Raw genomic sequence first — 27,733 nt, forward strand, 5'->3', positions numbered from 1 at the left:
TTGAAATAAATTGTAATATAGAGTACTTATTTTCACAACTTAATTAACATAATTTAAACTTTTTATACTCAATAAGTTCAATTTCGAATAGATTTTATTAATCAGAATTGTAGATTGACTAATGTATCAACTCAATTGTTGCGACTATTCTGAAATAAATGGAATAACATTTGAGATTTCTAATCATATACTTGTATTTGAAAAAACATGGTCTATTTCTAACATAAATTGCTTAATCAATGTATATACGGATACTTCCTCAACAAACAACTGCCTTACATAAATATCGTACTTATAAAATAGTAACATAAACTTGCACTTCAACAATCACCACATTTTACAACAAAGCTATAGTATTCATTCCCTTCTAAGATAGAAGTGTGAGTGTGAGTCTAATGGCAACCAATAAACCTCATGTTGTTTGTGTACCTGTTCCATACCAAGGCCACATAAACCCCATGTTCAAATTAGCGAAACTCCTTCATTCGAGGGGTGTTTACATCACAATGGTGCTGACTGAGTTCAATATGGCTAGATTAGCTAACTCATCCACCGCGGAATCACCCTTTCTTGAAGGCTATAATGATTTTAGCGTTGAAGTTATTCCGGATGGCTTGCCACCAGATAATAAGCGTAGCGTATTCAACCTCCATGAGATATGTTATTCCTTTCGAGACGATCAAGGGGAGCCAAAGATGGCCACTAGAAGTCTCCTAATGAGGCTTCTTGAATCTCCTGATATTCCTCTTATCACTAGTGTGATTTCGGATGCTATGATGATCTTTGTACCTCAAGTTTGCATAGAATTGGGCATCCCTGTGTTTCATTTTTTTACTACAAGTGCTTGTGGCATGCTTGGGTACATGCAATTTGATGAACTTGTCAAAAGAGGTGATTTCCCTTTAAAAGGTAATTGTACAAATCTTCATCCATAGAATTATACTTAATATATACTACTCTAGTCGTATGCTTTCATATTATTTGTAATTTGAAATTCTATTGTGTCTATTAAATTTAGGCAGAGAGAGTATATAAGTTTCAAAGGGAAAAAAAAAAAACTTTACGAGTAATAAGCTAAGGAAAAATTATCAAAAATAATTCTAATTTTGCTCCGTTTGTTCAAAATAATTCCAACTTTTGATTATTTTTTAATAATTCCAACTTTATACTCCATCCGTTCAAAACAATCCCAAGTGACTAGTGACTTAATAAACATGTTTTTTTTTTTTAAAGTTTAACGTACACATGTGTATCACGTGATTGGTTAAAAATATTAATATTAATATTAATTTAATATTAGTATTATTATTAACTAATTAATTTAAAATAAACATAATAAATTAAAAAAAACCACCACATCCCATAGCACCGCCCCAGACCCTCTGGCCGGCGCCACCCCTCCCCATTCCCTTGCCGACGCCGAGCCCATAAACCCACGGAAGGCGCTGCCCCTTCCCCTTTCTTGACCGTCAGCCCTTCCCCTTCCCATTAAACTACCATCTCCCCAACCCAAAACCCCACAAAACAACCTAAAAAACCCTCCCCACACCGACCACCCTTCCACCCTCCCTCGAAACCCTAGCCGTACTCTTACCTCGAAAGAGGAAGGGCTGACGACGACGGAACCGACCTAAATGGATCTTCATCTTCCGGCTAATGTATTGGGGACGGGTTTTGGGTGAGAAACAAATCCAAAAGGCGAAGTTGGAGAAGTCGAGGAAGTGATTAAACAAACTCAGAAGGGAGAGCGTGGTAGGGGACGGCGCCGGCACCGAGGGAGGAAGGGTGTCTGGGCGGCGGCCGGCGCCTAGGAGGCAAGGGTTAGGTTGGGTTGGGTTGGGCTAGGCGTTGTTTGGCAATGGGGTTGGCTGGGTTGAAGAGCCAGTAATTTTCTTTTTTTTTTTTCTTTTTTTAAAATTTTTTTTAAACCAATCATAGAATGACATGAGTCCGGTAACTTGTAATAACAAGTGGGATGACCGTTTGGGATTGTTTTGGGCGAATGAGTATAAAGTTGGAATTATTAAAAAATAATCGAAAGTTGGGATTATTTTGGACAGACGGAGCAAAGTTGGGATTATTTTTAACAATTTTTCCAAAAGCTAAAGAGTAGTCCTACTTCAGTGCACCGTTAGAACTTTTTTACTATACATACATTCTTTTTTACTATCATTTGTATATTATGCATGAGGAAAATATAACATGAGGAAAATATAAAAGTCAAGGATCGATTTATATACTCTAACACGCCCCTTCATATGAGAGCCTTTTGAGCTTAAAGTGTAGATGCGACATGGACCCTCCTCATACCCTACGCAAAATATTCAACTTGAAAGTAGAGGATAGATGAGATTTAAACTCGTGACCTTTGTGTCACACTAGCTCTGATATCGTGTTAATAGGTCAACTCAATTAAAAATTTAAGCTGATGGTTGAAGTCTAGGTCGATTTATATACACTATCAAATATGTCTTGATTTGCTTTCCAAATATAGAGTATTGGAATTTTAGAATTTTTTTTTTTAAGAATTTTATGTAAAAGTAAATTTAAGATATAAATAGTCATAGTTTTGCATTTACAATAAATAGTGCAATTATAAAAAAAAAAATCAGTGGAAGTGTGGAGCAGAGGAAGTATTATCAAACGCTTCCAAATCTAATCCATCCTCCTTTTACATGTGATTTGGCAGATGAAAGTTGCCTCACAAATGGGTATCTTGACACAACGATTGAGTGGGCTCCAGGATTCATCAAAGAGGCTAGAATGAAGCACCTTCCCACATTCCTTCGAACGACAGATCCAAATGAGATCATGTTCAACTACTTGGCAGAGACAGCGAGAAATGCAAAAGTTTCCGCAGGCTTAATTCTGAATACATTTGATGATTTAGAAGGCCAAGTTTTGAAAGAAATCGAGAAGGTGATGACGAATATATACACCATTGGCCCTCTCACGAAGCTTGTCCAACGAATGAACGAACAAGAACTGCTCCCTCTTAGTGGGAGTTTATGGAAGGAAGACAATAATTGCTTAGAATGGTTGGACAAAAGGAGTCCAAAATCAGTGATTTATGTTAATTTTGGGAGCATAGCTATATTAACTCCGGAGCAATTGAAGGAGTTTGCATGGGGATTAGCAAACAGTAAGCACCCTTTCTTATGGGTTATTCGATCTGACCTTGTTGTAGGAGAATCGAGCATCATAACTGAAGAACATTACATGGAGGAGATCAAAGATAGAGGGCTGATAACGAGCTGGTGCCTGCAAGAGAAGGTGCTTCAACATCCTTCAGTTGCTGTATTTTTGAGTCATTGTGGGTGGAATTCTACCTTAGAAAGCATAGGTGAAGGGGTGCCCATGATATGCTGGCCGTTTTTCGCTGAGCAACAAATGAATAGCCTATATGCTTGCCATGAATGGAGGGTTGGGGTGGAGATGGAGGAAGGCAGTGTTCGGAGAAAAGGAGTTGAAGGACTAGTGAGAGAGATGATGGATGGCGAGAAAGGGAAGGAATTGATGGAAAAAGCCATGGAATGGAAGAAGAAAGCGGAGGAGGCTACAAGACCTGGAGGTTCATCTTACAATAATTTTGATAAGTTAGTGAGAAACCTTGCGGGATAGGAAAATCATTGTTAGCCTACTCAAAACCCAAGAAACCCTTTTAAGGTCCCCTAAATTCTTGATTCTCTTGTTAGTTGTGACCCTCCCATCAGTAATAGATAGGTGGTGCCATAGTGCCAAAGAATTGTACTTGCATTAATTTTCTTTCATAATTGCCAATGTATTTTTCCAATTACTTTTACTTATCATTATCAATAAGTGAAAATTATAATAAGTAGATATTTTGAAAGTATACATTGTGATGAATCTAACCAAATCACATATTAAAATACATTTTTCCTAAGATAAAAATCATCAAAACTACTAAAAGTCATTTGAATATATAATAACACCCGTCAAAGTGATGCACGTAAAAAAAAATTAAAGAATAAAAATAAGGAAAATTTGTGAGAAAAGTTCTTTAAGTAGTCTTTTGTAAAGGTCCTTTTATTAAAAAAAAAGGTGACACAAAAAGTCCTTTTATCGCACTTAGGTTGTGGAGGGTCCTTTAACCGAATCCTGGCAATTGACTTTTTTTCCAACCAAAAAAAGTCACATGCCTTGCACGAAAATCTATTACCCCTTTTCCTTAAATTTAACCCTAATTTCTTCATTATCAACCTCAACACAAACCCTCCCTTCAAAAAAAAAAAAAAAAAACTCAACACGAACCCTGCTTTAAGAAAAAAAATCATCAAACTTCGATTCTAGTCCCTCACGTTAAATTTGAAAGCAATTGAAGACAAACTAAGCAAGATATAAGGGGGAAAAGTAGGGAAAAAGGGGAAAAAAAAAAGGATTTTAAGTGGTCATGTGCAACACACGTGACTTTTTTTGGCCGGAAAAAAAAGTTAATGGTCGAAATTCGGTCAAAGGACCCTCGCCACAACCTAGGTGCGATAAAAGGACCTTTTGTGCCACTTTTTTTTATAAAAGGACCTTTACAACAAAAAGACTTACTTAAAAGGACCTTTCTCACAAATTTTCCTAAAAATAAAATGGAAATATTAATAGGATACTGTAATGCTTGGGAAAACAATGTTGTGTTCGAGAGAGAGCAACGGAGAGTAATTTCGTCGTAAGAGCTCGTGGAACTGGAAATGGAATGCAGAGGAGGTTACAAGGCCTGGAGGTTTCATCTTAAAATAATTTCAGTAGTTAGTGAGAGGCTCAGAGGCCTAATGGAAAAGAGCCATTGTCAGTCTACTTAAAATGTACCCAAAATATTTTTCCTCTTAATAGCTTCCCTCGTTTAGAATTTATTCTGTATGTTCCAAAATAAAGCTTCTAAAATGACTACTTATTCGACTTACCTACATTTCCATCATAATCTAACTCCATGTTACTGCAAATTGTTGGTGGTGGTGGGGGACTGGGGGGGGGGGGGGGGGGGGGGGGGGGAGAGAGAGAGAAGGGTGGGGCAGGGGGGCAAGTATTCGTGATATACACAATAGCATTCCTGCTGAAGAGTTACTTCTGAAATTGAAGTCTTAAGGAATATATCACTAATAAATTACAACACTTTTTAGGGTTTTGTTTGAGAGAACGGACAGGAAAGGATAAACAGAATAGTTACACAGTATGAACGTAAGACCCCTAGTACAATAAGGAAATACACATCAGTTAATGTCACAATAAGGAGATACAAGGTAGAAGCAACATACTTGTATATGAAACTATGCCTAGAGCAGCAGATGTCTACCTCACTGATCTCAGTCCCACTCTATACTGTCAGAGTCACTGTCAGTATCTTCAGATGAAGCTTCCGAAACCTTCAAAACAGATTGAGAAACATTGACTCAGTCCACTATTTGATTATCATAGTATGCAGCACCATATACTCTGTTTCTTATTTTCATAGCGGAGATCAAAGATGGCTCCACATGTGAGAAAATAGGTACTACAAAAATTTAGAAAAACAAACATAAAGACAAATAGGGAGAATGACCCTATTAGTATCCCATTAAAACAAATCAAATCAGTGATATATGATGTTAACATGAAACAGTTGAATATTGGAGAACAGAATACATATAAGCTCTCAAAGCACACAAATATTTAATTTTTGAGGTGTCTACAAATATCAGTGAACTGAATTTGTCTGTATGTATTAAGCTACCTACAAACAGCTACACAGGGCATCCTAAATCTTTACAAGCACAAACAAGATTAGCATATTTGTCATGCTTCATTAGATTTTCTTAGAAGACATCCAACACCACCCAAAACAGCAGAATGTAAAATAAAAAAAGGGGAAAAAAATCATAGCCCGCAGATGGACAAGAAAACTCATTTCAAAATTCAAAGTAATATCATAATTCTTTCAAACAGGAAGCATGAAAGGCATCCTTCACAAACTGTCAACTAAAAACACCTGATCGCACATTACAGCATCGTTATGCCCACTAGAAAACAGCTGACACATTGGTTGAAATCAATGGGGTAATTGTTTATATGAAGACTACATATATAATAGATATCTTGAATTATGTAGAAGTAAAACACGCATGAAAGAATTAATTATGACTGAACTGGTATTAAAGAAATTCCATGGACACTGGGATATAACGAGGAATGAAAATAAACTATAGGCGTAAATAACACCCACTTTTAACTAATATCTCGGCCTGGAGGGACACCTAGTACTAGGATGGTATGTGGGTATGATTAATTAAGTGGATTCCACACACCCTAGTTGGGGCAAGTATGGCTGTATAGGTATGAGAGTATGAATGGTTGGTAGTGTAGGTGTGCATGTTAAAAGTAGGAAATTTTGTCAAAAAACACCCACTAAAAACACTTTTGTTGTGAAAAACCACCCACAATAAACGTTGTAAAACACCACCCAAACTAAAAAAAATGTTGCAAAAAGCCACCAACGGCTAGAAACAGGTCGTTGACCGTCCTCCCCCGACATTGACCATACTCCCCACCCCTAGAAAACCCCTATAATTCACCAGAAAAGTCTGGCCGCCCCTCCCCCAACCCCTCGAAAACCCCTAACATTCACTCCCCCTTGAAAACCCCTAATATTCACTCCACCTCCACCTCAAAAATCACTCCAACCACATTTTCCGATGGTGGTATGGGGTTTTTCATTGATTTCGAGTGAAATTTAGGGATTTTTGATGGGGGTGGGGAGGGGGAAGGGCGGCCGGACGTTTTCCAGTGAATTCTAGGTGGTCAACGCCAAGGGAGTGCGGTCAACGCCGACAAATATGGTCAACAACCTGTTCTTGGCAGTTGGTGGCTTTTTGCAACATTTTTTTTTAGTTTGGGTGTTTTTTTATAACAATTTTTATCGTGGGTGGTTTTTCACAAAAAAGTGTTTTTAGTGGGTGTTTTTTGACAAAATTTCCTTAAAAGAAATACACTCGTAGCCGCCATGGGTAGTAAGTGGTGGAATTTAAATCTTGCCCACCCAACATCCACCTGCCCTACCCATACATTTAAAACAATTATATTATCAAGTATAATGTTAGATATATACTTCTTTTTTTTTGAATTGCAATTCATCCAGAACAGAACCAGAAACACCCCGGTCTTAATTTCATGTAGTGGATGGATAATAGGTGATTATCCACTTTTTGAGGGGGCAGATTAAATGGGCAGTGGATATCCAATTAAGCAGTGGAGTGGGTATGGATGATGAATTTGTACCTGTCATGGGTGGTGGGTATGGGTGACGAAACTGTACCCCTCATGGGTTAGTGAGTAGGTGGTGGATATAGGTATGGGGAAGGGGGTATTCGCATCCAACCGCCTGATTACTGTCCCTAGTTCCCTACCTATTAATCACCAAGGATACCAAAATGAGTCAACTAGTATATTAACCCACTCAAGTTAGGATGGACAGAAGATGGATCATAAATAACTGTGACCATCACTATCTTTTTTTGAAGAAAGTGACCATCACTATCTACTCCCAAAAAAAAACATGACAACATTGTTGTAAGGATCAACAGGGACCTTTCAAGGTATAAAAAAAATGTCAGCATACTTCCTACTTGTGAACATAATCCTTGTAGCACACTTCAGCAGAATACCATTGGTTAAATTTTAGTAGTGTAATTTCAAAGGGGTCCTATTCCAAATTCCTAAGGTAATATACAGGTTACAGCATAAAAAAGAGAGTATAGGACTAATAGAATTATTTACTGCATAAAGTGAACATTTCAAGCCAAAGGCACATGGAACATGTATCAACTTAAGTCCTAATATTGTAGATAGTCAAGGGAAGATGAGAATTCGTGCAAAATCCATGATAAATGTGGGTGTTCTAGAGCTAGATACACCCTCAATGCCTTTCCTTTTCTTTTTTTTTTTTTTTTTTTTTTTAATAGAACAGAAAATTGCCTAATGTTTACTATCAGAAATTTTATACCTCCAGCTCTCTTTATATTATCCATTCAGCTCATCTGCATTCTGAACAGCTTAGGAAAACTGGCAGCTACCTAACCATCTAACCATCTCTCTTTGATTTCCCTTGCTCTCTATCATTCAATTTATCTTTTTAAATTTAGATTGAGTAATATCGACTAACATTTACATTACCTCTTAAACCTAATTCAGGAGTAACCAAGGAAGATGATAGTGCAGTTCAAGGACATGTAAGAATCCCAACATAACTAGATCAGAAACAAGTCAAGCAACCTCTGTAAATGTTCAAATTGGTTAGGGTAAGCTACACATGTTTGAGAACATCTTACAATCCTGTCCAAAACAGAATTCAATTGGGTTGTAAAGCACAAGCCAAAGAAGGGCCTAATTTCTCTTTGGCCCTGCCCAAAGCAGGATTCGATTGGGTTTTAAGCATATGCCAAAGAGGGGCCTGATTCCTCATCAATGAAGTACTCTTCCCTTCTCTACCACGCCTGCTAGGATTTTACCTCCCAGAAAACCTAAGTCTAAGCTCCACTCATTCACACTAGTTTCTATTAGCAGTTGAAGAAACTTGCAACCGAAAGTAACAAAATAAACATTTTGGTTGATTCAACTTTACCAACTTTCATTAACACAATGACTTCTAAAGATATGAGTTTCCCTTCAAACAATTACTTAAAATCTATAAAATCTAACTAGAAGGATAGGTTGGGAATACATAAGAAACCAAGAAAGATACAGTACCTGATTTGCTTATATGCAATTAATCAAAGTGGAACATACAGATAAAATAAAGCTAAAAGCTATATACCTGTGCATTCATGGTACTGGGGCCTTGACGAAAAACCCCTCTGCGTGTAGGATCATTTTGTGGATTGTTCAGCATCACTCCAAACTTGGTCAGCAAAGAAGTTACTTGTTGAAGTTGAAATTGCAATCCTTCCATCTGCTTGGACTGCATTTGCAACTGCTGGGATTGCATTTTCAACTGCTGAGACTGCATCTGAATTCGGGCTTGCATAACTTCATTGGTCTCATTCATAGCTTCCATCGCAAAGTTCAACCTCTCCACTTCTTTTGAAGTATCTAATGTAGAGTAATTATTTCTCTTTGGCTCTGCTCCAATACCAAATAGCTTATTTCGGGAGCCACTCCCAACTTCTGTGGAAGTACCCGATGCCAGATATCCTCTTTTTCTCAACTCTCTACCAACCCCAAACAATTTATTCCTATTGACTCCAAACCCATATCCAATAGGTCGCTGACATCTCTCGTCGTCATCGGAGTACATGAGCTCATTAAAAACCTGATTCTCAATGGCAATACGCTCGGCAGGAGAAGAGGTGGAACCACGTTGAGCAACCAGCGCTGCAGCAGCATCCTATTAAAACAGTAAAATAATTACATAAAAGCTTGTACATTTAAGCTTGGAGTTGGAGTAGCAATCCCAGAATAGGTATTTCACTTGTCACTTAAAAAAAAAACAAAATTATATAAAAACAAAAATTTTAAAAAAGGAAAGAAAAGAAAGCTCTTTACTAGGTACTAGGTAGTATAAAAATTGGTTAAACCTCTATGTTATGAGCCTAGTTACAATCATGATAATCTATATTAATATATTAAAGTGTTCCTAAGAGAGTTTATGTGTCATGTGGCACCCTCCTCTTAGGCAAAGGCTTCAAATCATGTCAAACCTTCACTTTAAAAAGTAAACATTGTTGTTGATAGGAATTGAACATGTGACCATTTAAATGTAAAGTAAGATTTTAACCATCATTCCAATATGACATCATTGATTAATATTTCATTATAAAAGGTAAAAAAGACTTACAAATGTATTTCTCTTTACAAACGTATTTCTTTAAAAGCGTTAGACAAGTAGTAATCTCTCCAACGCCTTTAAGTTGGAATACATATTACTTTGCAAAAAGCAATATTATACCTCAATTCATTACAAAAATTTTAATAATATAAACTATTTTTTAATCCAAAGCTTTAAAGAGATTTTCCTTCATATATCAAGCAATTATTAAAAAAAAAAAAATAGTGCATCGCCCGAGACACTCACTAGTCAAATTGGTTCCAGAAAACAATTTCCAGCCATTGACTTCATCAAGACAACCTGATGAGCCAAACTCAAATACCCCAACATCATATCATGATAAAGATACTCAGGTCATAAAAATGAGTCTAAGACTGCTATGAGCCTCCGAGGATGTGGAGAGCCAAAAACTTCAAAAAAAAAAAAAAGTACGCATCAGCATTTCATGTTTGATGTTGATTATTAATGCCACCCAAATCACTCACACCTTAATCAACTTCCATGCACCTCTACAGGATAATTTCTATGCAATTTGGCTAGCAGCCACTTTGAAATTCACCCTCCCAAGTCCCAACATAGGGCAATATGAGCTAAATTAACAGAAGTGACACTAACCACGACTCACGAACAGAGTCAATATAGAAAACGCAGCAGAACCAATCTTATGATATGGATAATGGTAAACAAGAAGAAAGCATGACAAAAAAAAATAAAAACTATAGCTACCCAATCAATGTTAATGACAAGTCTAGTTCCCCTGACTAAATTTCCTTTTGTCAGTTGGCAGCTCCTCTTCATACTGACCACGCTCCACTAACCCCCCCCCCCCCCCCCCACCCCACCCCCCCCCCCCCCCCCCCCAAGTTGACAGCTCCAGTTTCTACAACCAAGAAAGTAACTTTTTTGTTCAAATCTGCACTATAAATCATTAGCAGATTCATACCAAGAATTCTTTGGAAGAGTCCTCAACATAAGTTCCGTCTTTTCTCAGATGAGTTTGAGCGAACCATTCCAACGCTCCTGGCTCTCTTCCGTGTGTCTTCTCCTATGCACCAATAAGGCAGTAAGTTAAAAACGAGAATAACTAAACAATTATAATATGTTGCTTCCTTATACATGTTTCAGATAATATATAAAACTTACAAATTCATCTCTCTTCCGAGCAAAGCTTTTGCCACCTGTAGTGTGAAGATGGGATTGAAGAGCCCGTGCTTCCTTTCCCTTGGCAGATAAGAACTGTGAAAAAGAAACTAGTAACAATCCATATGCATAAAATAGACCTTAACACATACTTTATAGGTACCATAACCAACTGGATACCAAAATTCAGCTCACACACAACAATAACTGAGATAAAATGAATACACGCTTAGCAAGAAAAAAAAAACACAAAGGTGAGGACAAAGAAATATAAGTGGTACCTGACATTTCTCTGAAAACCAGTATTGTACAAGTTTAAACCACTGGGTAGAATCCACTCCTTTTGGCACAATGCTGGCCACTTGTTCCTGTGTTCTGTCAGGTTTTTTAAATTGCACCTTAAGCTCATGTCTATAAGCCCTCCATTTCTTTCCCACATGTTTAAGAATGCTTTTGTCAATTTCGTCTCGGTCAGGAAGCACGAACTTTTCCTAAAACACCAACTCAATCAAAGGCAATACAGTGAGATAATAAAATCAATATGGATGCTTTACAGAAGAACAGAAAAATAAGAGTCATATTCTAATATCACAAGCCTACCCGAATCAAGTTTATAATGTTGGCCTTACAATTTTTATCCACCTTATGCCAGTTCACTTCACCAATAGGACATAGTTCACCATTCCTTGCTACATCCCCTAGGAACTTGACAAGCACATGACCCCCCTTCCTCACTGGTTGGTCAAATGCATTAACAGGGACCACAAACCTCACACCAGGTTGAAGAGACCAAACATGCCGAGGAAGAATTCTTCCTCCCTTCTTTCCACGCCTCCCTTCCAGATCTGTTTAAATTAGATTAATCTGAGTTATAACTAGCAAGATAAGTTTTTTTTAAAAAAGGCAAAAAACTCTTCTAGCATATATCAAGCTTACAAACAGCAATATCCTGTATTTATATCCACATAGAATCACATAACCAAACACATGTACCAAAATTAGAACACCACATACAAGCTCCAATTGTCCAGCTAGAACAATAGTGAGTTAGGTTTCCTTTTATGGGGTTTTTTTTTTTTTATTTTGTACTAGTTATTGAGGATCTAATAATAATCATATCAAGGAGTATAGTAGACTGGAATTTTGGGCAGGCAATTTAAGGAAGAAGATGGACATTTGCATTAAATGCTTTGTCAGAGGCTTGTTCTCTGCCAAAGTGTAAAATAAAGCTTAAAAAAGCACTCAGTAATACTCACCATGCTCATTCTCACTGGTTTCCTCTATACATTGAATTTCTCAGTTCAACTCACCGGCTTCCTTCCTCTTCAAGCAAATTCTAGCAGCCATTTATGCATTGCCCACACTACTCCTACCCATTAGTCTAGTCTATTACATGTGATTTGTTGAGGTCCCCATAAGAAAATGCTTCATTGTCTCCTTTCATAGATGTGGAATTATGATATTTCTTGTCTGAATCAAAGGAATAGACTGGTGAATTTCTACACCAAAAAAAGACTGTTTGCAAGCAAAAATTTACATTTTCAGAAAATATGATTGACAATGCTCATGAAGTCACACAGAAGTGCTGTGATGGACTCGGGTGGCCCAAGCCCACCAGCACCACCTATCCAAACATATACAAAAGGCATAAGCTGCCGCAAGACAGAGACCACCAGGGAGTGCAAACCCTTGTAGGGATGTGAAAACAAGAGTCATTAATGTTCCTCGAAGTGAAGCAGCAACAAGAGGCAACAAAAACAAACCTGAAGTTCTAATGGCTTGATCCTTTTGTCAGTAAAAGACAAATAGCAATCAAGAGAGAAATGCTTTTTGTAGTAAGCTTGTAATATATGAAGTATTACCTCTGTTAAATGTTATGTGCAACTTTGGGATATTATTTGTGAGATATAAAATATTCCAAAGTTGCACATAACATTTAACAAAGGTAGTATAAGAAAGAGGAGGAGGGGGGGGGGGGGGGGGGGGGGGGGGGGGAGGTTATTCTTTTTGGTGAGTTTAGACTTGTTTAGAGCTTGGTAGCCTCAGGTTACCCTTTTGAGAGTAACAGCCTCAAGCTATTGACTTATCTTGTAAGCTTTTATCTTTCAAACAATCATCAAACCTTAAATCTAATTACTGTCCATTTAGCTACAAATATTGAAACAGAAAATCAGTCCATTACATGTGCAAATTCCAAAATTTAGCAATAACATCAAATGCATGACATCATAAGGATTAGTACTATAACCTTAAATAATAAAGGAGAATTGATCCAAAACTTTTGTGTTGTATAAGATAAAAAATGTTGTAGCTTGTAAGGAAGTTTTTTGTGAAAGTTTTCTTCTAATCATATCCACTAAAAGAAAGTTAAAAAAAAAAATCAATTATAACAATAATAGAACAGTACACTGACTATGATACAAAATGAGAGCCAAGCATATAAATGTCAAGACTCAAGCTCCAAGATGACACTACATTATTCAAGTTGAGAAAACACAGTAAGGGAGGCAGGTATTTGAAAAGATTAAATCATAAAAACCTAATAGAATTATGTTTAAAGAGTCAATCAGGGAAGACATGCATTATAAGATATGCGATACTCAATGATATACCTGCAAGACCATTCATGGGGCAGAGGAAGTAAAAGTTTAAGGGAACTAGATACAACCTAAATATTTTCATAAAAGAAGAGGGCAAACCTACTAGGAAGGAGTAATATAATTTAGTAAGATGACATGTTTTCTGCCTTATAAGCTCTAATACACAAACAAAAGCATCACCCAAACACATTAGTAGAGTATTAACACTGACCAACCACGTACTGAATCTATTATACAAAGTAATAAACTAAGGCACAAAGAAAACATATAGGCACAGTGAAAATCTTAGCAACTAAACGAGAACAAAACAAAAAAGAGAGGTTGCAAATTAAACTATCGACACGAATACTCTGCAAAATTGCCAATTATCTATTAAAAAGTTTTAGGAAACAAAGTATTACCCCTCATCTCGACCTCCTCCATTTCATCAAATTCTATATCATCACTCCATTTAGCTGGTTTTGGGCGCCTCCCTTGTGACAACCCTTGCTGGAACGGCTCGTCATCATCTTCCTGGACCCAAAATGACTGCCTCTTTGAGGCTCTAAGTTGGCTAGGAGAATCAGCAGGAAGCGGTTGACTTGGCGGAGGTGTATGGAACTGTCTTTCAGCAACACTTCTCTTGCTAGGCCTGACATCATCTGTAGTTGTAGCTTGTCTGGGCTCAGTCATTGAAGGATCATCTATCCATGTGTTGCAGCTTGAACTAAGCTGGGTCTCGAGACCTTGAGCTCCTCTTGGAGCATCACCATGGTTTGGCTGAACACCATTATCTTTAGCACGTATGGATCGCCTGCGTCCAGCTCTAAAACGGGAAGATGGGTCAGTGGAAGATGGTTGGCTTGGAGAAGGTGCAAGGGACTCTCTTGCGGATGTTTTTCGCAAGTTGGCTCTAACATCATCTTCCTGAGTATACGTAGCTTGAGATGGCTGGTTCATTGCAGCTTGGTCTGTCCTCTGGTTGCAACTGCGTAGGGTCTCCTCATCTTGCGCTTCTGCAGCAGCAACATCCTGGACTACCTGTGCAACAACATCTTCAACTGATGGAATCTTTGTGTCTTTGACTTTGGGAGTAGCCGCAATTCTTGTTCTTTTACTTCGATAACTCATTATATTATCAGGTACATTAAGCTTCTGCTGAAACAATCATCTGAAGTTTACAGCCAAACTGTTAATGCAGCTCTATTAAAATAGGTTGAAAAAAGGAAATACCACAAATAAGCAAATTCCTATACTAAAGCAGTAATGTAACTATAAGAATGCAGATTGCTTGATATCTCAGGTAGCATCAATCATCATTGTATGACTAGTGATACTAATAATTGCTGATGCATTAATATTAATAAGTGGTCCGTACTCAAAGTGCAATCACAAACTGTTGTTAATAGTACAAACCTCGAACCCCTGCAGCTGCTGCAATTGCTACTATTACTGTACATATTAGCAGTATTTCACAACTTTGCCAATTCACATGTCAACAGATAATTTCCAACAAGAACATCCAGCTAAAAACAAAGGTAGACAATTCTCAAGCCTCATTATAAAACCACTACATGTCATGATACTATGAGTCTATGACAATGCTAACACGCACTACCTTCAATCGGATTTAATTGTCACCTTACTAGTCTAACTTACCCTATCATAGCATTTATTTGCAAACTAAGGAAGCATACTTGTTTCCTTTTCATGTTCATCACATTCTGCTGATATAATATGTAAAACATCTTGCTCAGCCCTAAATTTCATGCTCATTGCATGATAAAACTAATATATTGCAGCCTATATTACCTTCCAGACTTCAACAAATTTTCTGAGTTCAAAGCTAATCCCATACAGTGCTACAAAATACTAGCAATACACAAAATACCACTCCTTGTGATCTAGAATATCACTTTTTTTTTGGTGTTTAGAGAGCCACAAGGGCGGGGGTGAGAATCGAGCCCAAGACCTCCTAGAATCGGGAGGGAAACTCTAACCACTTGAGCTATCCCTCACTCTCACTTGATTATCACTGTATTGTCTGTATTACTCACAATGCCATAATTCACTCAAAATTCGTAATCGCTAATTCGATTCCCACTTCACTAGTCACTATAAACCCTAATCAGTAATAACCTACATTTCAAAAAATTTAACAACAATTAAGCTCATAAAAATCATGTTTTTAACTTTCAAAATCCCTCAATTCCTTCAATTTGCTCACAGGATCAGGTCTATAATTAGCTAGTATCATCTCCTAATGTAATCACAAAAGTTTCTAATCCCTTCAATGAGCACACTTACCTTTATACCAACTTTTAACCTAATTATAACACAAAATCCATAGAAAATACACCAAAAATTTCAGCAGAAAAAAAAAAAAAAACAAAACCCTAGAAATTGAAAATTAGAGAGAGAAGAAAATTACCAATTTGAGGAAATCTGCAGCAAGTGATTCGACGAATCGGCGATTGAAGGAGAAATTTGCAGAATTTCAATCTCCTATTGTGAAAAATCGACTTAATTTGTTAAAAGTGAAAGTGGGGTAAAAAAGTGTCGCCGTTGAACGGCAAAGTGACGAAAACCGATAGCTTAGTCGTATTTCGTCGTTTTTAATATTTTATCCTTTTTTTGGAACGTCGTTTTATCCTTTTAGCGGGTAATATATTTTTGGATGCTATGAAAAAATTTGTATTAGTGCGGTCATTTTTGGAATAAAATGATATGGATATGGATATGATAATGAAATTTTGTTGATTGGAAATTATTTTGTATCGTAATTGTAAAATGGGTAATGACATATACTTATATAGTCAATTCTAAGAATTGCATATAAATCATTATATAAGGACATGTTCACTTCAGCTAATTTCAATTCATTTCAGTTCAGCTCCAATCAGTTTAGTTCAGTTACGCTCTTAATTTCCTTCTCTCATAAAATATTCATTTCAGTTTTATTCAGTTTAGTTCAGCTCCAATCAGTTCAGTTCAGTAAATGTGAACAAGCCCTAAAAATGCGTGGGTTCGAGATTCATCATAATTTTTTGGGTGTGTCAAAGAATATTACTTAACCTATATCAAATTAGTAAATTGCAAGTATTCAATTAATCGAAAGGTATTTCTTTGATGACATATGTATTCTAGTTTCACAATCAACGCATAACATATGAATAGTTGTGATATTCATGCACTTGTGGAATTAACGATGGAAAAATTGATATATATATATATATATATAATTAGCTATAATCATTTACATATATAATTATCTGTATCTAGTCACAAACTTGAATTAATTCCTTAATTGAATTGTAATTTCTCAGTAAATTCTTATTAATTGTTAGAATTCCATAATTTTTTTTTCAAATAATAAAAAAAAATCCATAATTTGTGATTCATTGATTGTGTCTTTTTAATTAAAATTCCTTATTGATGGCAATTCTTTGAATAATAAGTGCCAAATTTTACCTTGCCAAATGTGACTAATTTGTCAAAGTAGTATCATTTATTCATCTTTCCATCTAAGCTAATTGAATTGCTAGGAGGACACCAAAGTCACCCCCCTACACTTACATAATACTACTTTGCAGATTAAATGAATTCACTAAAATATAGTATAAAATTTAAAAGTTGCGATAAAAACACGTTAATCAATGTAACAAAAATTTATTTATTCTTATGTAATATATTTTGTGAATTGCTAAATTTGCGTCCGGCATTTACCAAGTAACGCCCGTATTTTACATGACATTACAAACATGCCCCCTTTTAATTTTACCCTAATCTACTTTTACCCCTTGTAAATTTACCCTATTTTATTTTTACCCCACCAAACAACCATCACCACCAGACATCCACCACTCCACGTCATAATTTTTAAAAAAAAAAAAACTTTAGTCAACAACGATTTACACAAGCGGTGAATGGACGAATTTGCAAAATTGATGACGCCACCGGAGAGGTCGCCTATGCGGACGGATTCAGTGAGTGTTCTGAATTTTTGTCGATTTTTTTTATTTCTTAATCGCCAGTGGAACGCTTGAAATTTTAGGATTCTAACGTGGAACATTCTAAAATTTCAGGCGTTCCTCGCATTGCATTTTCTAATGTTCGTGGAAACGTCTGAAAATTTTGAATGTACCATGGGACATTCTAAAATTTTAGGCAAACCATGGTAGGAACACTTGAAATTTTAGAATGTTCCACAGTAGATCCTAAAATTTCAAGCGTTTCTTCCATGGTACATTCAAAATTTTTAGGCGTTTCTAGCCTGGAGATACCAGATCTCTAGGCGTTCCTCAAAGTCGACGAAAAATATAAAAAAAAAGTCGACTCACCTGCTCGTCGATGACGACTCCCTTGCCTTTGCAATTCCCCGACCCCCTTGTAGCGTCGACGCCGTAATTAAAAAAAAAGTTTTCTTGGTGGTTGAATTTGGATGTAACTGGAGGTTGTGGTTGATTTTGGGGGTTGAATTTGGGGGAAAGAGAAAGGTAGGTGAAAAAAGTGAAGAGAGTGAAAGGTAAAAGTTAACAAAAAAGTTTTGATGGGTTATTACGGGATGGGCATATTAGTATGTTCATTTTAAAATACGGGCATTACCTGGTAAATACTGGACGTGATTTAGTATACATTTGGTCAGATTGTATTCGGTTGCTTGTCTCGTGTGGTAAAGCTAGGCATGTCTACTATAAGAATCATAAATGCTATTGTACATTGTACTTCGTATATTTTTTTTTTGGTATTTAGAGAGCCACAAGGGCGGCGGAGGTGAAAATCGATCCTAGGATTTCCTAGAATCACGAGGGAAGATCTAACCACTTGAGTTATCCCTCACTCTCGCGTTGTATTTCGTATATATACTAGATGCAACATAACACTGATGAGATGCATATGGGTTTTGGAAGTGAACACCCTAAATTAAAAAATTATATTCTTTAATCCTTTATTATTTGTTATATATTTACTTCGTAGGTCAATAGTTCAATACAATTTCTTGTTTTTCCTCCAAAAATTGTTGAACTTTAAAAAGTACATTAGAATAAATTTAAAAAGCTACCCACTTTGTTAGTTTTCTCTTTCCCGGGCATTCATTATTCCTTCACTCATAGACTAGTTAGTCATTAGGGTAAACATTGAATATAGAACACTGCACAACTGTAATTGTTCCATAAAAATCCAAAAAAAAAGCTTGTGTCCTCAATGTTCATCTATGTCCCGTTCATATATTGTATCCATATATATTAATATGGTTTCCTCGATCTTAAATGAAAGAGAACATGTAAACAAGAAACTTTATGAAATACTCTGTATTATTGAAAATGTCAATTCAAATGTTAATCACTTTATATATTGTTCTTCATATCATCTTGCTACGGAGGTTGAATCAACAATTCACCTTATTGGTTCTTTTAAAAAAATAAAATAAAACTTGTTTTATGAATGTCTTTACTTACAAAACTTTGTAAAAACAAATTTTCTTAAATATTATAGCACCAGCTTTATTTTCACATTAAATTATTTCTTTTCATTTTCTCATACTTTTCTCAATGTAACTCATTGGTGTCAAATCATCATCAACTAATTATCAATTCAAGTGATTTTTTTGGTTAATTGATTCACGCAATCTTGGATTGAAAAATATTTATCATGCATGAAAAATGGATGGATATAAGATCAAGTAAGCACCAAAGATACATAAATCAAAACACAAAGTTTATCACATAGCTAGCTTGTAGGTAATTGATATATGTGTCGTGGTGAAAATAATTGTGACAAGCAGTTTAAATTATCTTTAATTAGACTATGAAACTCCCCCTTTTTAGTACTCACTCTAACCGTCAAAGCTTAAGCAACATGTTTTAAGAGACTTGCCAAATTAGATGATTGCAGCATTAAAATGAAACATATTAACGATATTAACTTTGTAGTAAGCATGCATGTAAATTAAATACGAGTATTTACTTTGTTAGACAATATCCTCATTACACGTGCAAAAGACTAAGATACAATACGTATAAATCCAAAATCATAGCATAATATACGTCTATTCAATCCTATTTAAGATTTTTTTTTTGTCTGCAAGCAAAAGATTAAAATACAGTAAATTTGATCTTTCATAGACATTTCAGATCTTATAACGGAAATCATTTGCAATCTGATTTCACAAATGTTATCTAACCTTAATTCATGCATGAACTCATAATTTTTACGTCCTCTGAAACATTCACACAAACCGGAAAAAGACAAAGGTATCACGATAAAGATGAGCAATTGTCAATTTGTCATTACATGGGAAATCATGCATGGTGTATGTCATGAATTTTTGCTCATTTGGTTATCAACATAATTAAAGATACAATTTAGTGTATAATGGACATTTTAAGGGATTTGAGAGAGACTATAATTGAGATGCTATTCAAAGTAACCTTGACTTTAGGTGTAGATTAAGGGCATGTTTTCTTCAGCTTAATTTCAGTTTAGTTCAACTCCAATCAGTTATGTTCAATTCAGTTCAACTCCTAATTTCCTTCTCTCATAAACAATTCATTTCAATTCAGTTCAGTTCAGCTCAGTTCAGTAAAATTGAACAGGCCCTAAAACAGTTGAAAACGTGGGTACTATATATAATGGGATGAGGGTGATCTAGGAGACCGTTAATATATCATAAGTTAGAAATATCATGCAAAAAGTTTTACTGAAGCTGCAAAGATCATGACTATAAAGTTATACTAATTTGTTTATAATTGGAGCCTTGAACACTTTTTACATTATACAATTAACACTATGATTAAAAAAATAAATTAAATAGATTAGGTTAAGATTGAAATATCACTTAAAAGAAACTCCAAGCGTAGTCACAACGAAGATAGTGAAAAGCATAAAGTAGCATAAGGTGGATGTCGTAAGTCGGAAATATCATGGTCTACTCTTTTGGCTATTACCAGCGATTTAATTTGGATACACCTGTATGCATAATTCATGTGTCGGGTTGAGAGAAACAGAGTTATTTGGTTGTTACCGGTGATTCAAATACACCCGAATGTTTAACATATGTAACAGAGCGAGTCGATTATTACCGGTGACTCAAATACACCCGAATATATATTTTACATGTCAAATTCGAGAGAAACATAGTGAGTCAGTTATTACTGACAGTTCAAATACACCCAAGTAGAGTATACGACTACATTAAAAAAAGAGAAAGAAACAGAGTACGTCGGCTATTGTCGGTGTTCCACAAGATACAAATTTACACAACACGTTTCAAAAGACACATAGTGAGCCAATTATTACCGGCGATCTAGATACACCTGAATGTATAATCTACTCTGACACACACTTCATATCTTTCTAGTAAACCAGTTATTAATCGACAATTTAGACACACCCGAATGTATAACCTCCACTACTCCGGAAATTAAAGAAAAAGTAAAACAGAGTGAGTCGGGAATTCGGGATAGAGGTGCGGGAGACCAGGGGTGTTACAATTCAGACACAAGAAATAACGCTGAGAATGATCTGACAATTTTCAACACTCTACTCTTACCATCTTTCTCTCTATAAAAGCCCCTTTCAAGCATCAACATCCAGGTGTCCACTGTCGTCTCCCACCTGGACTGCACACTGCACAACACACTTTTTCTCTCTCCTCCACCGCCGTCTCCGGCAATGGAGGTAACCACCGAACAAGGTGGCAACCACCATTTCATCATCCCACCAATTCCCATTGACATGTCATCCCTAACTCACTCAGAACTCCACTCTCTCTCTCTCCTCTCCTCTTCAACCCCATCAAACGACACCGTTTCCAATTCCGCCGCTAAATTCTACATCAACCCATCTCAAAGCACCTACCAACAAACCTACTCTCTCTCTCCTCACCCTCGCCGCCACCGTTTCTCTCTCCTCAACAAGGAACGTTTCGAATCCAACATGATCGTTTCCTGCCTTAAGAAACGCCTCCAATTTGACGATTCTGCCCCTGATGATGGGCCCCACAAGAGGAGGAAGGAGAATGAGAATGCGACGGTTGAGATTGTTAATAGAAATGGGGAGGTGGTCGACTTGGCGGCGCTTGAGGAGAGAGAAAATGACGGCGGGCCATTTGCGGAGGAGTTGAGGAAGATGGCGGAAGGAAGAGTTAAACAGGAGGAATTGTTGGAGGTTTTGGGTGCCATTGAAGGTGATTGGTGTAGTAGAAGGAAGAAAAGAAGGGTGGTTGACGCTTCTTTGTTAGGCGACGCTTTGCCTGTTGGTTGGAAAATTATCGTCGCTTTGCGTCGCAAGGGTGGTCAATTTTTCCCTTATTGTCGTCGTTACCTCAGGTAATGTTCTCTCTCTTTCTTTTGTATTATTTTATTTTATTTTTATCATTTCCAATTTCCTGAATTTTCGGTTGTAATATTGTTTAGAAATTTATGTGGTTTTAAGTGAATTTTTGCGGAAAATTGACATGCATAAATTGTACATTAATCTGCTATTTTTTTTTGAATGCATTATTATCTGATTTGTGTGTGTACTTGTAAGGGTGGTACGGTGGTACCAATTAAGGGATCGAATTTTGTCTGTATCATTGTTGCTCTATTGTGGCAAATTAAATAAATTTGATGAAATTTTGATTAATTGGCTTATAATTTGCTGAATTATGTTAAAAAGATGTTACTCCGTACATTTTTTGGGTAGTTGCCTTAAGAGTGAAGGGAGAAGTTATCCCTTGATTTTTGCTAGTGAGTGTTGTTATATAGAGTAGTAATTCATTTATCAATCTATATAGCTGCTTGGTTTTTACTGTTGATATATTAATTGGAATACGGGGTGAGGTGAAGATTGCATTAGTAATTTTGCATTGGTGTGAACTCTCTTTCATTGTTTTCTAAAATTTACTTTGATTTATCAAAGAATTGTAAAAAGTGGCATAACGAGCAAGTTGGGGTTGTGTGTGTGTGTGTGTTTTGGGGGGGGGGGGGGGGGGTGTTATTTACACTCGGTTTCTCGGTGAACCAAGGGTATTTTTTGCTCATTATAATGACTAGTGCTCATTTAATCATCAAATGAGTAAACCGGGTGTATATAAGAGTTTAAAGGGACTGATTATTGATAATGCGGCTTGAATCACTGTCTGATTCTCATCAATGTCATGAAGTCTACAGGCATGCTTTATATGGTCATTTCAAGCAAGTTTAATTGATAAAATGATCTAGTCCATCACATTGTTTGGATTAGTTGGATATTGATCCTATTTAGAAGAAGATTGTTGTTTTTTATTTTTCACTATTATCTTATTGCAGTCCAACAGGAGAACAACTTTCATCTTGCAAGGAGGTATCATCGTATCTACAATCTTACTTTGGGATAAATGATGCTAAACTTGTGAGGGACATTAGGGTTGAATCTCAGCAACTTCAAACAGTAGATTCAGTCAATGTAAGTTCTAATCTTCTGCAAGTTTGATGTTATATATATGTTGCTTGTCAGAATTAATTGAGTATGCTTCTATCCAACAGCATATGTGCATGATCTCTGAGGATGGCAACTCCATGATGGACCTTTCAAATTCACCTCTACATAGTGCATGTTTACCTATTGAACATGAGACGGATGCTTTACTTTTGGGCATTGAGAATCTACCAGATGTTCGGATATGTGACTTATATGAATGTCGCTCATGTAATGTAAGTTTTGATGAAAGGGATAAATATAAGCAGCACATGTTCATGCTTCACCAAAAGACAACAAAGAGATACAGTGTCGATATACATCTGGAAGATAAAGTAGTAAAAGATGGAAAAACTGAATGCCAGCATCTGGACAATAAAGTAATTGTTAAAGATGGAAAAACCAACTGCCAGCATGTGGATGATAAAGTTATTGTAAAAGATGCAAAAAGTGACTGCAAGAAGAAGAGGAGACGTAAACTTGGATTATCCATGTCAGATGGAGTAATAATGAAAGATGGAAAATATGGGTGCCAATTTTGTCCTAAAGTATTTGAAGAAAGGCGCCGCTATCTAGGCCATGTAGGAAATCATGTTAAGGGCTCTATCGAAACACCCAAGGATTTACTTATTCATTTGAATGGCCATGCAAGGGCTCCTTGCATGGAGAGTTTTCCCTCCGGCATCAGCAACCCAAGAGTGGATGCTTTGGTTGAGATTACTCAAAGTTCAAATCAGCCCAACAATGGTCCGGTGTTTGTGAAAGAGCATTCCAGTGTAAATAATGTTGATCAGTTTATTGTGGCTTACAATATGCAACATACTGATCAAATGTCTAAAAGCAACTCTTGCCATGATGAAGTAACTATGGGAAAACGCTGCAGTAAAGGAAAATCTTTTACTGGAGAGTTGTATCGCCGCTGTAAGATGGTGAGTGGCAAGTCAAGTGCTTGTCCTAATGATACCGTAAGGGGAAATGGTTCTGATGAAGGTAAACTGTCATCCAAAGAATTGCATCCATCATGCAATAGAGTTTGTGAGATGTCAGTGACTGATGCAAATGCCAATCACTTAGATTTTTCGATAGGTGGTCATGAAGGGGAGGACATTGGTGAAGACAAAATTTTGTCTTTAGAGTTGAATCCACAGGGTAAGATGGGAGAAATACCTAGGGCTGATGTAGATATCAACGTTCCAGCAACTTGTCCTGATGAACGTGAAATAGAAAAGGCTGTAAAAAAAGATGAAACTTTGTCTATGAAGATAAATCCACTTGCTAAGATGAGCAAGATATCCATTGTCGACGGAGAGATAAAGCGTCAGCCTTTTATCCGCAATATAGTATCTTCTGAGAAGAATTCTTGCTTTGAAACAACAATGACACCTGCTGCTGAAAGTGGCATTGCTGAAAAAGTCAGTTGCAATGGTAGATGCAATAATACCGCTGCTGACGATGAGGATTTGCCTAATATCCATCCTTTATGGTGCAATGAGAAATCTTCTGATTATGATTCTTCTGGCAAAAAGACTCAGCTGGGTGTACATATGACCGAGCCCAAACATGCACAAAATTATGACAGTGATCTTGTTACTATTTCTGGTAAAAATCATGAGTCGAACTGTACAGTGCCTCAAGTACTAGCGAATTCTTCATCAACATTTGACGAGATATTTGAAAAGGTAATAATCCTGATTATTGATGTCTGTGATCTCCAGCTAATTCTGATGTCTCAATCTTCCTAGCCTTGGAAAATGTTAGACTTGCATTGCTGGGTGTATTGTCTATCTAGACTTCCTTTTTGTGTTGCATACCTAATGTCCAGCTGCTTCGTATTTGCATTTGAGGGATTTTGGATCAATCATGAAATGGGTTCAACCAGTAATTGGTCTGAGACTCTGGAGTCTGGGTTATTTATGTTCTAAATGTAATTATTTTGGTCTTTGACATGCATTACTTTTTCCGTTATGCAATTTTACTTGCTGTGATGAGCTCTTCTCTTCCTGTGGATACGTCATCGTGATAAATGCTTGCATTGCTTTTTGTTTAGAAAAAGAGACTAATTGTGTGTTTTTGTTCTTACCAGCAGGCTGGACAAGATATATGCAGTCTTGATCAGAATCTTGAAAGTGTGCATGGGCTTGAGTACTTGAAGTTGGATGTCATAGAACCTCAGATGTACAAGTACAATGATATGAGCCGAGAAGATTCCATTTCCTTCTATGATGTATCTATGGATCTGGGAAATAATATAGGTTTAGGACTAGGACTTGATGACCCTCTAAAATCTCAATCAGAATTTCCTCAAGAATTGGCTCGCAGTTGTCTGACTACAACTGTTTGTGTCTGGTGCGGGGTAGAGTTCTCTCATGAGATCGCTGACATTGAGCCACAGCCGGACTCAGTTGGTTTCATGTGTCCATCTTGCAGGGCTAAGATCTCGAAGCAATTCAATGATTTGGAAAATAACTTCTCTTTGAGCCCTCAGCTGTTTTAACTGATCGTCCCTTAGTCTAGACCTTTTTTTTTTTCTTTGGTAAACATTGTTGTACAGGTAGTTTCTGTTATAGGCAAGAAACTCTTGATGCTGTTTAGCAAATAAGTTAGCAAGTGCTTTGTAATTGTGTTAGGAATTGTTTTGGAGGTTGACCTATTGGAAACAATCACCTCATGACTCCTTTATAAGAGTATAAGTTGATGTTCTAGTTCATGCCCTGCTATTTGGTCCATCTTGAATCAAGCTGCAAATGCAATTTTACTTGCTATGATGTATCCATGGACCTGGGAAATGATATAGGTTTAGGACTAGGACTTGATGACCCTCTAAAATCTCAATCAGAATTTCCTCAAGAATTGGCTCGCAGTTGTCTGACTACAACTGTTTGTGTCTGGTGCGGGGTAGAGTTCTCTCATGAGATCGCTGACATTGAATCACAGCCAGACTCAGTTGGTTTCATGTGTCCATCTTGCAGGGCTAAGATCTCGAAGCAATTCAATGAATTGGAAAATAACTTCTCCTTGAGTCCTCAGCTGTTTTTCACTGTTCATCCTTTAATCTAGACCCCTTTTTTTTCTTTGGTTAACATTGTTGTACAGGTAGTTTCTGTTAAGGCAAGAAACTCTGATTGCTGTTTAGCAAATAAGTTAGCAAGTGCTTTGTAATTGTGTTAGCAAGTGCTTTGTAATTGGAAGGCAACTTCTTATCAAATCAAATCCAGGAGAAGTTATCAAGCCTGGTTAGTATCATTTTGGACATGTTCAAGTTAATTAGACCTTTTATCAAGGAAGATATTGAAAAATGAATTATAGTATATTTACAATTAGTCTCAAATTCTGAGCATCCCAAATCACTACTGTCATCTTTAATTGTTGGTACCTGTGAGCAGATCAATGCAAGGCAATTGATGATGAGGGCATTGCCAATTTTACAGGAGGCCATTCAGGGCAAGATGTACATCCATTTCACAGTGGAGTTCCCCGATTCTTTGAACCCTGATCAAGTTACAGCATTGGAAGCGATCCTTTCTCTTAAGCAGACACAGGCACAGCAGGAGGCATACGATGAAGATGACAAACCTGCCGGTGGCCATAGGGTCCAGTGTGCTCGACAGTGATCTTATTGCTCTGATGGCTACCATTGCATGACTTTGAGTCAATAAATATGTCTCTGAATTTAGTGTTGCTCTTGGAAAACCTATGTCTTAACTTTGTCACGATCTATCATCCTCTATCCGTGGGAACTTTGAGTTTATTGCTTGGTGTACTGTAGCTGCTGCTTAGGAATTTAGAATACAAGTATGTACTTTAAACAAGTTAATATAGAACTTCAAAGAAATTAAATTTAATCTTTCTCTCTTCCAGTGCTAAAATTTCCAACTTCTTAATGAACCTAAGCTGCATCTGGAACTGCTGGTGGCCTCAAGCTACTCCACATATTATGATTGCCTTGTGTAAATGATATCCTTTACTCAGTTGCAATAATGTTTCTCACATTCACATAAATAACATGCACTATTTCTCTTGGTTGTAAATACTGTTTGTCTATTTTCTATTAGTGAAGTTTTTTTTTTTGGAAAAATTGACATTTACTACCATTCAAAGCACCATATATCAGATTTACTACCCATTTAAAAAATAATTTATTTTACTACCACTCAAAATCACATAATTAAAATTTCACTACCACTTAACGAAATCCGTTAAGGTTCCGTTAAGTTTATTAAAAAAAAAATAAAAAAAAAAAAAAAAGATTTTTCAAAAAAAAAAGTAACCCAGCCACCCCTCCCCTCAACTGCCACCCCTTCTCTCTCTCCCCCCCCCTCGCCCAGAGCTTCGGCCGGCACCGGCGCGAACCTACTCCCCTCCCTCTCCCCCACCCCTACGTAGCCAACGAACCCCCCTTCTCTTTCCCCGTTCTCGCTGCCCCGACCCCCACCCCGAATTGAATTACTTCCATTAATTCCATTAATTCTGGCGTTTTCGACCTCGGTTCCTAGCACTGAAGCGTCGAAAATGGAACGAAGAGCCATTGAAGTGATTTGATAGAAGATTTTGATTGAAATTAAATCACAATTGAAGCAATTAGGGTTTTGAAAAGGGGGAAAATTTATCTTGCATCACAAATTGAAGCAATTTACGGTTGAAGGAGATGGAGTCCAAGCATTATCTTGCATCAATGGGGGCATTCATCTTGTATCAATAGCAGCGACGTGTATTCAGCTTCAATTGATGGTGGTGCGGAGCTGCTGGTGGAACGAAGCTTCTTGCGGTG

General features: G+C 36.8%; 3 protein-coding genes across 4 annotated transcripts; 2 read left to right on the forward strand and 1 right to left on the reverse strand.

Annotated features, from left to right (window-relative positions):
- Positions 1-361: 361 nt before the first annotated feature.
- On the forward strand, positions 362-3,731 carry LOC145588293 (7-deoxyloganetin glucosyltransferase-like). The gene is made up of 2 exons (XM_081644933.1): positions 362-909; positions 2,690-3,731. The coding sequence occupies exons 1-2, from the start codon at positions 396-398 to the stop codon at positions 3,619-3,621; spliced, it is 1,446 nt and encodes a 481-aa protein (XP_081501059.1). The 5' UTR covers positions 362-395; the 3' UTR covers positions 3,622-3,731.
- Positions 3,732-5,044: 1,313 nt separating this feature from the next.
- LOC145588294 (uncharacterized) lies at positions 5,045-16,079 on the reverse strand. 2 transcript variants are annotated; one of them, XM_081644934.1, is made up of 8 exons: positions 15,956-16,079; positions 13,947-14,695; positions 11,546-11,790; positions 11,227-11,436; positions 10,949-11,041; positions 10,749-10,850; positions 8,795-9,364; positions 5,045-5,372 (listed from the first exon to the last, which is right to left on the reverse strand). In XM_081644934.1, exons 2-8 carry the CDS (start codon positions 14,653-14,655, stop codon positions 5,313-5,315), a joined length of 1,989 nt encoding a protein of 662 aa, XP_081501060.1. In that variant the 5' UTR covers positions 14,656-14,695; positions 15,956-16,079; the 3' UTR covers positions 5,045-5,312. The 2 variants fall into 2 exon arrangements, with proteins under 2 accessions (XP_081501060.1, XP_081501062.1); XM_081644936.1 differs by lacking the exon at positions 15,956-16,079 and having other exon boundaries at positions 13,947-14,713.
- A 5,119-nt stretch (positions 16,080-21,198) lies between these two features.
- Positions 21,199-25,459, forward strand: LOC145589200 (uncharacterized). The gene is made up of 4 exons (XM_081645748.1): positions 21,199-21,854; positions 22,818-22,953; positions 23,034-24,644; positions 25,013-25,459. Exons 1-4 carry the CDS (start codon positions 21,199-21,201, stop codon positions 25,457-25,459), a joined length of 2,850 nt encoding a protein of 949 aa, XP_081501874.1.
- The last annotated feature ends 2,274 nt before the right edge of the window (positions 25,460-27,733 follow it).

Source organism: Chenopodium album, chromosome 17 (genome assembly GCF_948465745.1).
Source record: "Chenopodium album chromosome 17, dcCheAlbu1.1, whole genome shotgun sequence".
NCBI classification, from domain to species: domain Eukaryota; kingdom Viridiplantae; phylum Streptophyta; class Magnoliopsida; order Caryophyllales; family Amaranthaceae; genus Chenopodium; species Chenopodium album.

Excerpts from the sequence above, each read along its gene's own strand:
- LOC145588293 (XM_081644933.1), top strand. The coding sequence starts at position 396 with ATGGCAACCAATAAACCTCATGTTGTTTGTGTACCTGTTCCATACCAA. Across the intron at positions 910-2,689 it reads AGGTGATTTCCCTTTAAAAG|ATGAAAGTTGCCTCACAAAT; the intron begins GTAATTGTACAA and ends GTGATTTGGCAG.
- LOC145588294 (XM_081644934.1), bottom strand. The coding sequence starts at position 14,655 with ATGAGTTATCGAAGTAAAAGAACAAGAATTGCGGCTACTCCCAAAGTC. Across the intron at positions 11,791-13,946 it reads GGAGGAGGTCGAGATGAGGG|ATCTGGAAGGGAGGCGTGGA; the intron begins GTAATACTTTGT and ends TAATTTAAACAG. Across the intron at positions 10,851-10,948 it reads CTCGGAAGAGAGATGAATTT|GAGAAGACACACGGAAGAGA; the intron begins GTAAGTTTTATA and ends ATTGGTGCATAG.
- LOC145589200 (XM_081645748.1), top strand. The coding sequence starts at position 21,199 with ATGGAGGTAACCACCGAACAAGGTGGCAACCACCATTTCATCATCCCA. Across the intron at positions 21,855-22,817 it reads TATTGTCGTCGTTACCTCAG|TCCAACAGGAGAACAACTTT; the intron begins GTAATGTTCTCT and ends ATCTTATTGCAG. Across the intron at positions 22,954-23,033 it reads AAACAGTAGATTCAGTCAAT|CATATGTGCATGATCTCTGA; the intron begins GTAAGTTCTAAT and ends TCTATCCAACAG.